Source organism: Echinops telfairi, unplaced genomic scaffold (genome assembly GCF_000313985.2).
Source record: "Echinops telfairi isolate 266 unplaced genomic scaffold, ASM31398v2 ScPeMD7_70;HRSCAF=299, whole genome shotgun sequence".
Lineage (NCBI taxonomy): Eukaryota > Metazoa > Chordata > Mammalia > Afrosoricida > Tenrecidae > Echinops > Echinops telfairi.
The window spans coordinates 36533141-36545297 of record NW_022103968.1 but is presented as its reverse complement, the minus strand read 5'-3'; the positions used below and the strand labels follow the sequence as shown (position 1 = coordinate 36545297).

At 37.2% G+C, this 12157-nt stretch overlaps 1 protein-coding gene across 1 annotated transcript in view; it reads left to right on the top strand.

Moving 5' to 3' along the window:
• The window catches only part of HECTD2 (HECT domain E3 ubiquitin protein ligase 2), a 115651-nt gene that overhangs the window by 96761 nt on the left and 6733 nt on the right, over nt 1–12157 (top strand). The window contains exons 15-20 of the mRNA XM_004701347.3: nt 1031–1189; nt 7502–7576; nt 9033–9120; nt 9209–9315; nt 10760–10875; nt 11433–11576. Of these exons, the coding sequence (XP_004701404.2) occupies nt 1031–1189; nt 7502–7576; nt 9033–9120; nt 9209–9315; nt 10760–10875; nt 11433–11576 (689 nt within the window). The remainder of the gene's footprint in view (nt 1–1030; nt 1190–7501; nt 7577–9032; nt 9121–9208; nt 9316–10759; nt 10876–11432; nt 11577–12157) is intronic.

Here is a 12157-nt window from a genome sequence, read left to right as displayed (position 1 = left end):
TTAATACTAAATCTATAAATGTAGGCTCATAGATCTATTTCCCCATCCTCATATAATATATTTGTATATGTACATGTCTTTATCGAGAGCTCTATAAATAGGAAAGAGCTTTTTATAGAGTAATTTTACATTAAGAAAACAGCCCATCTGAGTCCAGGTCAAGTCCCTAATTCTGATATTAGCCCATATGTCTGACACCAATCTGTAAAGTCCTCTTCAGACTCACGAAACACATGCAATGACACCAAATGCAGGAAGATCACAGGCCAGTGGGTGGGAAGTCTTGTGGATCCACTAGTGGCGTAAACATCTCAGCGATGGCAGGGATCTCCACATGGATTCTCCAGCTCAGGGCATTAGGGTAGCTCCAGGTGTCTTGTCAGCTGCAATGTCTCCCAGGGAGTGAGCTGAGACAGGGAATGGCTCCTGCCTCCAAAGAGGAATACAGGAGTTTCCAGAATCCCCAGGAGAAGGTTGTGCCCACACAGAGGCTTCATTAACTATGACCTGATTGACAGGCTAGATTCCACCCCTTCACTCTTAATCCTCTCAAATTGACAAACGATTATATAACTACCACACCAACCTTTTATTTAGTAACAAAGCAAACTGTTTATGCCTCCCTTCTTCACATGGTCTGTTTACTTTTTAAAAAGCTAAAATGGCTATCAAAATCAGCAATGAGTTCTGCAGTAAATTCAACTGAATAAATGTTTGCAACTGTTTATGAAAACACCAATATCTTTGCTTAAATTTAGAAAATGTTTTTTTCTCATATGCTATCTAGTTTGTAGAAATATCTGAAATTTTTATCTATTCTGATTTTAGATTCGAGATTCTATACTTTTCAAAGGAAATAAATAGTATTAATCGAACACTTCTCTTTTCTATGACTTTTGGTAATCAAGGAATTATTTTTTGAGTCAGTGTTAAATCTGAAAGAAGGATGCAAGAAATAGACTGATGCATAATTCAAAACTAATTTGTTGTCATGGAATTTATGTTAATGCTTAACATTTAGTATGTATAGCTTATGGGACTAGCTGTTTATAACAGCATCACCTTGGATATTCGTTTCCCACCCTGCTGCTACAAGAAATTATTGAGCCCTCCTGTGGTTCCTAGTGATCAAAACACACCAGTCGGCATCTGCAGTGTTACCATTGATGATTTATGTCAAATTATGCCAGTAAGTATAAAGTCTTAGCACCTTGTCTCTCAGTGTGACGTCACCTCTCTCCAAACTACCTGATCTCTCTCCTCTTAATATTATTATTATTTTTAAATACGGTTGCCCTCTACCTCTGTACTCATCTCTTTTTTCTTCTAGCATTCAACTTTCTTATAGTCACCTCTTTAGCAACTAACAACAAATTCTTCTAACAGTATATAGCACAGGCTTTCAAAGAACTGAATCCAGGGTCTGCCACTTCTCCATTAGCTCTGTGAACTTGGGTAAATGTGGAACTTTTCTGAGTTCTGGTTTCCTTGAATGAACCATAGATTGTAATACTTATTTTTAAACTAGGAGCACTACATGAAAAGTATAAAGAGCCTAGTGTGCTAACACTGTGCTAACAGTGTCAATAGTGATGGTGGTTGTAGTGTCATATTAATAGTAATAGTACTAGTCCTAGACGAACAGGTTTCAGTGGTATGGAAATTCAGCTGCCCTACTTGGAGATGCTACTGCAAAATGGTATGGAAATTCAGCTGTCTACTTGTAGATGCTACTGCAAAATATAAAATAACAGAGTTTAGCCAAAGCTCAGAAGACTCCAGGGAACAAATGGGCTTCAATACTAATAAAAAAATACTGATTGAGTGACATTATAATCTCTAATAGGTGGTCCACTTTACTGTCCACAACAAATACTTCTAAAGGGAAAATTTTGTAGTAGATTGCAAGTGCACATACAAGAAATTTGGAAGAGAGCTAACTGGCCAATTAACTGGAAGAGATCCATATTTGTGCCCATCCAAAAAAAAATGGTGATCCAACATAATGAAAAAAAAAATTTGAACAGTACCATTAATGTCCTCCCACTTGTCTGTCAGTTTGTCATACTGCAGTGGCTTGCATGTTGCTTTGATACTGGAAGCTATATTGCCAGTTTTCCAAATACCAGCAGGGACACTCCAGGTGAGCAGGTTTCAGCAAAACTTTAATCCCAAGAACAGAGTATGAAGAAGAAATAGTCTGTCTACATTTAAGGAATTGGTCACTGAAAACCTTATGAATAGCAGTGGAACATTGTCATACATAGTTCCAGAAGATGGGCCCTTCAGGAAGCCACCCAAAATATGACTGAGGAAAAGCTGCCTTCTCAAAGTAGAATTCATCATAACGAAGTGGCTGTAGTAAAGCTTTCAAGACTCTCACTAGCTAGTGGGACTCAATTCAGAATGAGAAGAAATAGCTCCAAATACCCATCAATAATCATAACATGGAATTATGAGATAAGAGTACAAGAAAATTTGAAGTCACTAAAAAAATGAAATGGCAAGCATACAAATCAATACATTAGGCATTTGTGAATGTAAATGGACTTGGCCATCTTGAATCAAACAATCATATGGTTTATTATGCCAGGAATGACAAATTCAAGGGGAATGGCATCACATTCATTGTCCAAAGAAATTTCAAAATCTAAAAGTACAATGCTGTGTATGATCGGATAAAAGTATATGCCTACAGGAAAGTCCAGTTATTGGACAATTATTGTTCAAGTTTATGCATCAATCATAGAAACTAGTGAAGACATAGAATTCTATTAACTTCCAGACAGAATTTGACCAAAATTTAATATGCATTCATAATTATTGGTTAGAATGTAAAATTAGGAAGGAACAGTAGTTGAAAAATATGGACTAGGTAATAGAAAAGAAAACTAGAAATTAAAGCTGGAGACCGCATGATAGAAGTTGGCAACACCAATGAGTTTTTCATTGAAAATCCTTTTTTTCAGCAATGTAAATGGTAACTACACAAGTAGACTTCGCCAGATAAAATATACAGGAAGCATATTGAACGCTTCTCTAGGAGATGATGGAGAAGCTCAATATCAGCAGCTGAAGCAACAGACCATTAATTGCTCATATTTACGTTGAGGAAAATCAAAACAAATCCAAAAGAGCCAAAGGGTGACTGAATATATCCCATTTGAATTCAAGAACATTTCAAGAATAGATTTGACTCAAAAATAAGCAAATGAATAAAATTTTACATCTAAAATTTTTTAAATAATAGCTTTGACTCATTGAACATGAATGACAAAAGACTTCATAAATTGTGGGATGACATCAAGAACATCATACAAGAAGAAAGCAAAAGGTTATTAAAAGGATTTTTTTTTAAAGACCAAAATGGATGTCAGAAGAGATTCTGAAACTTGTTACTCAATGTAGAGTACCTAAAGAAAGTGGAAGAAATAAGAGAGCTGAACAGAAAATTTCAAAGGCAACTCAAGACAGGGTAAAGGATCATAATGAAATGTGCAAAGACCTGGAGTTAGCCAAAAAGGAAAAACATAATTAGCATATTCTAAGCTAAAAAATGAAAGAAAAAATTTAAGCCTAGAGTTGCAATATTGAAAGACTCTATGGAGGACTCATCAAAAGACAACAGAAAGAATATACTAATCACTGTACCAAAAATTATTAATAAACAAAAGGCCTTTTCAAGAGGTAGCATATGATCAGGAACCAAGGTAGAAGTCCAAGCTGCACTAAAGACCTTAACTAAAAACAAGGCTCCAGGAATTGACTGAATACCAATTGAAATGTTTCAAGAAGCTGATGGATCAGTGGAAGCATTTATTTATCTATGCCAAGAAATTTAGAAGACAGCTACCTGGTCAATTAACTGGAAGAGATTCATAATTATGCCCAAAAGAATGCAAAAATTACCAAATAATATTAATATCATATTGAAGTAAAATTTTTCTGAAGGTCATTCAACAATAATTGCAGCAGTACATTGGATCATAAACTATGGATATCATTAATAAGAATGGGAATTCCACAACCTTTAATTGTGATGATGTGGAACCTGTACACAAACCAAGCTTCAGTCGTTTAAACAGAACAAGGGAATACTGCTTGGCTTAAAATCAGGAAAGATGTGCTTTATCCTTTCACCATATTTATTCAACACCATACAACTTTTATATGGATTGGACGTGTTCTCAAGAAGAACCAGTCCCCATGCTGTGTAAAATAAAAGGGCAGCAAAAAGAGGAAGACTCTTGACAAGATGGGTTGACAACAATAACACTTGTAAAGACAGGACAGTATTTTCTTCTTTTGTACATAGTGGTATTATGAGGTGTAACTGACTGGACAACACCTGACAGAGGCAACAATCATTTATGTTACGTGCCAGTAAAATTTTGCTGAAGATGATTTGAAAGCAGTTGCAATAGTACAATGATGGGAAATGACCCGATATCCAATCCAGATTCAGAAGAGGATGTGGCAAGCGAGATATCGTTGTTGACCTCAGATAGATCTTGGCTGAAAACAGAACACCAGAAAGATGTTTACTTGTGTTTTGCAGACTATGCAAAGGCATTCGGTTATGGGGATCTTAATGCTGTGAAGAATGGAGATTTCAGAACACATGCATGCTCATGTATACAGTGAACCCTCGTTTATCGCGGTTAATCGGTTCTAGACCCAACCGTGATAAATGAAATTCCGCGAAGTAGGATTCCTTCTTTGTAAATAAAATATTTTCGTACTTAGAGCATAGAGGACATGAAAAAAACACCCTTTAGTCACCATTACACTCGTATTACCCAATTTATTAAACGAAAAAGGGAAAATGCAGTAAAACATTTTGGACGTTACAATTATCATTTATTATTTATTATATTATGAAGTACAACGGATGGAGCAAACGGAAGACTCATTCAAGTCAAAATGGCGTGCAACCTCCACGATTTTCTTGCCATCTTTGATCATATCCAAAAATTTTACCTTTTCCTGGATGGTGAGCATCTTCCTCTGGCGCTTATTTTTATTGTCAGAAGGCTTAGAAGAAGCAGCTTGTTTAGGAGCCATCATAGGGCTTAGATAAAATTTCTTAAAAATCGCAAACAATTACAGTACACTGTACAAAAGCAAAAATGCATCTGATAACGTAGCTCCGATACATAGCGATGCAGACAGAAGCGTGTACAGTATGAGCCAATCAGTGGCAGTAATGACAGAGCATGCGCTGTTACACAAAAACCGCGATAGAGTGAAGCCGCGGAAGTCGAAGCGCAAAGTGGCGAGGGTTCACTGTATAGGTAATCTGTATATAGACAGGCAGTTCAAATTGGAAGATGAGTGTGTGGTTCAAAATCAGATATGGTGTGCATCAAGGTTGTGTCCTTTCACAAGACGTACTAATTCTATATTTTGAGCAAATAATCTGAGAAGCTGGACTATATAAAAAAGAATGTGGCATCAAAGTATGCAGATGACACAGACTTGCTTACTGAAGCCAAGAGAACTTGAAGCACTTACTAATAAAAATTAAAAAGTACAGCCTTCTGTATGGATTACACCTCAACCTAAAACCAAAGTCCTCACAACTACACCAATAGACAACATCATGACAAATGGAGAAAATAGTAAACTTGTCGGGGATTTCATTTTACTTGGATCCACAATCAATGCTCATGGAAGCAGCAGGGAAGAAATCAAAGATTGCAGTGGGCAAGTCTGCTGCAGAAGACCTCTTTAAAGTGTTAAAGAGTAAAGACGTCATTTCAAGGGCTAAGGCATGCATGCTTGACCCAAGCCATAGTGTTCTCGGTTGCCTCATATCCTTGTGAGAACTGGACAATGAATAAGGACGACCAAAGAAGAACGGATGCATTTGAATTATGTTTGAAAAGAATATTAAATGGACTGTGAGAAGGGGAGGTAAATCTGTCTTGTGAGAAATACAGTTAGAATGTACTAAGTTCAGCTTAGAATACCTTCTAAGCGAGATTGTCAAGACTTTGTCTCACTTATGTTGGACCTGTTAGCAGGAGAGGTCAGTCCCTAAAGAAGGGCGTTGTGCTTAGCAAAGGAGAGGATCAGCAAACTTGAATAAAACACTCAATGATCTCTCAGTGACTTAAATGAGCTCAAACAATAACTCTGAGAATGGCACCAGACCAGAGAGTGTTCACTTCTGCTGTACAAGGAGTTGCCATGATTTGGGACCAACTCTAGGGACCTAATAAATAGTAGCAGTCATAGGACAATCAGGCCGAATTAATATCGGCCTAGAATGGCATGAAAAATTCTGATTTAAAGGAATGAAAAATGTATTATGTAAGTATATAAGATCATTATAACCATGCTTTTCTTTATCCCTTTTCCTAATGATTTGAAATAAATTTAAACTTCAATTTTAAAATAAAGTTTGGATTAAAATGCTTAGATTTAGGCTAATTTCTCTATTTTAATGTCTTTTTTCTTTCTTTTTTTAATCATTTTATTAAAGGTTCATGCAACTCATCACAATCCCTACATACATCAACTGTGCCAAGCACACTTGCACATATGTTGCCATCATTCTCAAAACTCCCGCTTTCTACTTGAGTCCTTGGTATCAGTTCCTCATTTTTCCCTCCCTCCCCGCTTCCCCCGCCCCCATGAACCCTTGATAATTTATAAATTATTATTATTTTATCATATCTTACCCCAGCCAACGTGTTTTTAATGAATAATATGAGTTATAATGTAAGAAAATATTTCTTGCAATATTCTCAACTTTTTCTTGATGAGGGAGGGCACTCTAACTGGAATAGACATACATACTCACTATCATCAAGTCACTGCCGACTCACAGTGACCCTGTAAGACAGGACAGACCGTCCTGGTGGGTTCCTAAGACTAACTCTACCAGAGTACAAGCCTGGTCTTTCTGCGTCTGCGTGGTTTCAAACTGCTGATCTTGCAGTTGGCAGTCCACCTAGTAACCACTACACCACCTCCACTCTTCACTGAAGTGTAAACGTTATATATATGAAGTGTGCACTTTTGCTTAAAAGGTGAATCATAAAACATTAGCAGATTTTTAAAAGTACAGAAATTGAAAGACTAATACAAATCTATAAATAGTAATGTAACAATAGTACATTAAGATGGTAACCACATTAGATGAAGTCTGTTAGCAACAAGTCTAGTATTTGGCTTGTTACTTAAAAATATGGCCCCTGAGTTTATACTCTGTGGTTTGGGGACTGGATAGTTTCTCCTTATATCACCTGTAATGAATTTATCCAAATCTCGGGTGGTAGAAATCATTGATAAGCATGTTAGGTCCTTGAAAATGCATTTGAAACATCTTAATTTTAAATCAGAAAGAATTTATCTGTCCTACCTCACATACTCTACCTCACAATGTATACTTTGTATAAATTAACTGTAGTAGATTTGCTTGAATGTTTTATGTAATAATATTTTATTACATTTATTTTAAAACACAGAAAATAAGTTTGTTCGTTTTAAACAGGAATTGGCCCATGGACTAAGTGAACTCTTGTCATATGAAGGCAATGTTGAAGAAGATTTCTATTCAACATTCCAGGTACTATTACAGGAAAATCACTTTCTGTTAACCATATATGTTGGGGAACAGCATCCCACAACCGAATGGGTCTAAGGGGCGGTTGTGTAATTGAGGGGTAAGTTAAAGAGACATCAGACAAGATAAAGCATGCAAGGGCTTACCTCCTTGTCATGACTTCAGGAGCCAGGTCCAAGCAGAGAGACAACATATTGTAATCTCACAAGTTTATATCATCCTGGCCAGTAGGCCGTAGTAAGTATGTAGGTAACAGGAAGGGGGTCATACAATAGGCATTCACGTAACAGGAGGGGGACAAGCTAGCAGTGTACACGAAATAGGAAGGGGAGGCACTAGGGGCACATGTGACAGGAAGGCATATACATAACAAGATGGGTGGGCTCTAGAGTCAAGATGGCAGCTAGCCTTGGTCGTCACTGAGTTAGCTTGACCCTAGGTGTCTTTGGACTCCCCTTCAGGAGAACAATCCATTATCCTTATATATGATAAGGATAATATCATATCCTTATGATATATGATACCATAGAAGGGAGTGGGCCCTACTTAGGGTGGGACAGAAAATAGGGTAGATTGCTGTAGGTGACTGACAACCTTCAAGCAGTTGACCTCCAAGTGTATAGTCAGTGACCATGTGTTTGCAAACAGCACCTTAAATTTGGCATTATTAGGGGGGATATCATGGGGAATAACTTTTCTTAGGACCATGTGAGTGGGACACATCTCCCACCCATGAGTGTGAAGGTTTCTTCAACGGTAGCCTTGGTCTTCCAGACTCCTTAATGTATGAATGTTCAGAGTTTGTCCATGTACACTCTCTTCCTGGTTTTCAGTTTCCCACACATATTTTTCTCATATTTATCGTCATCTGTTATTAAACACCCATCATTAGAAAGGATTAACAAGTATGAATCAATACATGAGATCTCATATATCAAAGGATCTTTACCTGATGAAGTATGGACAGTGAAACACACACACACATAGGTACCGAAGTACCTAAAGAAGGGGCTAAGGATACTCTGACGGGCAGCTGGCACATTCCCTTGACTCTGTTACTGTCCCAAAGCTTATCAGCTTCTAAAAGTAACCCTCAACAGAAACGAATGGGTCAAACAAACCTACAGTAGTGTTCCACATAGCTCCAAAGACCCGATAATTACCCCAATGGCTACCGGAGTTTGTGAACATTAGTACAATATTTAACTGTAATTAACACAGAGGGTCAAAATAAAGCCTTGCCTTACTAATAATTAAATACTGTTTGGCCCCATGTGCCTTTTTTAACTTCCATTCTTAATACAAGTATCATAAGAGTTTAGCTTTTGTACAGTTAGTATATTGAGAAAGGAAGAAGAAATGAAAACTGGCCTACTTAAACTTTACAAACCTGTTCGTGAAACGTGGTAGCTTATCAACTATGCCGGCAAATACACTATAATGTCCTCCCCCCCATCAGGTTTTTCAAGAAGAATTCGGAATAATTAAATCATACAATCTAAAGCCAGGAGGTGACAAAGTTCCAGTTACCAATCAAAATCGGAAAGGTAAGTTCAGCAGCACTTTTTTTTTAACTTAAAATGTATTAGTGCTCACTTGTTGCTTTCTATTTAAAATAAAATTGCTGCTTTCCAGAATATGTGCAGCTTTACACTGACTTCCTTCTCAACAAATCCATCTATAAGCAGTTTGCTGCATTTTATTATGGATTCCATAGCGTGTGTGCTTCAAATGCCCTAATGGTGAGTTGGAGATGTTAAATTACAGTTTTACTTAGATTGTATGGCACTAGAATACTTGACAAATAATTCTTTAAACGTTCTTGTAGCTAAACCTTTTAAAATAAAAGATTTTCTACATTGTTAAAATAGTCAGACATTAAAATAGTTTGTTCATTTCTCCGCTTGTGCTAGATAGACAAGTCTGTTTTCTTAATTTATGTCTTGTAGAAAAATTTCCACAAGCAAAGTGGGTGAAGAAATCTCCTGGGGCTCAGGGTCTTAATACTGAGGAATAAGCACCCAAAGCAGAATTGAATCAGTGAGCTGTCATAACTTCTTACTCATCTAGGCAACATACATATGTGCACACCTGTTGAGGGGACTTCAGAAAGTTCATGGAAAATGGAATTCAAAGATAATGGAGTTTTCCCAAGAATTCTTTGAAGCATCTTTGTACTTCTTGCTGTTTCTAGGATCCCTCAGCAACTCTGAGTTACCTTTGACCCATGGGAAATAGTTTGTCTCCATAGTCATGGCCCAGACTCAGGTTATTTGACCTCTTACACGTAGACGGGGTCAGCTGCTGTTTAGAACACCAGGTAGAGAACACTGTCAGACCTAAGCGTGGATTTCCACAGGGTTGGCGCTCTTCACTGCAACTACTCAGGGCATGCCCCACCGCGCCACTTGGGTCCATCTCCAGATTTCCTCTGAGGGCTTGGAGCAAGGTCTTTCTTTTGATTTATTTTTCATAGGAGAGAAATGGACTCTCACAGTTCCTCTGGGGCAGGAGCAAGTGTGCTTACCTCTTCCCAGCTTGCTTTAGAGTCACCTTTGCCACGTGCGTGTTGCTGAGTACCTTCGAAAGAGAAGCAGTTGGCTGAGACCTAAATGAGTCTTGTCTGTGACACACTATTAGTTGTGGGAATGGAGGAAAATAAAGGAAGAATCAAGTGGCACAGCATGGTCTCTGTGTTTAAGAATCGTAGCCTCTTTAGGTAAGAGAGTAACCTATGTAGATGAAAGAACCCAGCAAGCAGTACAAGAGAGACTAGCGTGATACCCAAACTGTGCAGTGCCCACAGAAGGTATGGGGTAGTGAAAGGAGGCAGGCCGGTCAGTAGATGGAGTAGCTGAAACAGCTTACACCTGGCTTTGGGAGAAGCGTTGTAATTTAGGATCCATGCTTAGCTGCCTATTTCTCTGGCATACTGCTAATTAGCATTCCCAGAAGGGGAACCTAGTGGTCTGACAAGGTTTTCAGACATTTTCAAAAGAAAAATATCTTGTCTCAGAAAAATACAAATGTATTAAGTGGAGAAGATTTTTTTTGTTCAATAAACAAGGTTTGATTTACTATAAGAAAAGGCACAATTTTTGATGATTTGGTTTGATGAAGGTGGTTTGTATGTAATTTTTTTAATCATCATCTTTCATGATAATTTTTGATAAATAATTGTGGCAGCTGCTTCGTCCAGAAGAGGTTGAAATTCTGGTCTGTGGAAGCCCTGAGCTGGATATGCACGCTCTGCAGAGAAGTACTCAGTACGACGGCTATGCGAGAACGGATGTAACTATAAGGTGATGGCCTCTTTACAGCTCAGGTGGTGGGGTTATAAAAGAGGAGGTGAAGATGCAGCTCCTTGGATTATGTAACTTGAAACTTTGGGATTAACGATGTTAGCTGAAATATTGTCCAGTCCTACACTTATTTTATCTCCAGAAAGTAATGTAAGAATATTAAATATGAAATCACTTAGTAATCCCTTGGCAGAAAGTGTTATAAATACATTTCCACAAAAGTATAGAAATTTGACTTTTATTTTAATGACTTCAGATTTTAAGGATTTTCGACATATAAGCATTTTAGTCATACTATGTTAAAAATACAGGACTTTAAAATCATATAGAAGAAAAAAAGTTTTTTGTACCGTCTACTATTGAAGTCTTTTTATGACTTTATATTGATGCAATTTTATAGTAGTAATTGAAAATCTAAGTCAAATATAGAGACCCATTCATAAATGTCACATTACTGATATTATATATCATTTTTAAAAAGTATTTTTCCTTAGAGCTTATTCTGATATGCAGGATTTTGTTGACAGTTTATATAAACTTCCTTTGGTATTATCTAGATACTTTTGGGATGTTGTGCTTGGATTTCCTCTTGATCTTCAAAAGAAGTTGCTACACTTTACTACAGGAAGTGACCGAGTGCCTGTAGGAGGAATGGCTGATTTGAACTTCAAAATCTCAAAGAATGAAACTTCCACTAACTGGTAAATTCCAGATTGTAATTTTATTTCACCTGTAGGCTTTTGTGAAGAGTAGTAATAATATATTAGGAACCAGGGGATTCATTTGATCTTAAGTAGAATTTATAGAAGAATCTTGGGAATAAAGTTGGCCTTGAAATGAGAGTTCTCTGTTACTAATTTTTGAGACATACCAATACTTACTAAGAAGCTTTTCATAAGTCAAATAACTGCTTCATGGTCTCTTTTAGAACCTTGCTGCTTTGTAGTAGTATATTGTCTAGCCATCATTTTTATTTGAAATATTTTTTAAATATGTAGAAATATTATTGTTTTTGCTATTATTAGTTCTTGAAGTCCTCTAGTCCTAGCCCTCTTTTAGTTTTAAACCTAATGTTCTTTGTACGTGAACATGATGATGATGAAGATGATGATGGCTTTAAGGTATTTTCTAGTACAGGGGTACTACAAAAGTATTTGCAGGTTCAGTTCCAGGCCTCTGCAATAAAGTGAAGGCCTGGTAGGGCAGGATTGAGGGTAATGTAGCCAAGAGGAATTACTGAAGCCCAAATGAAGACTGAGCATGATAGTGGGACAAGAGGAAA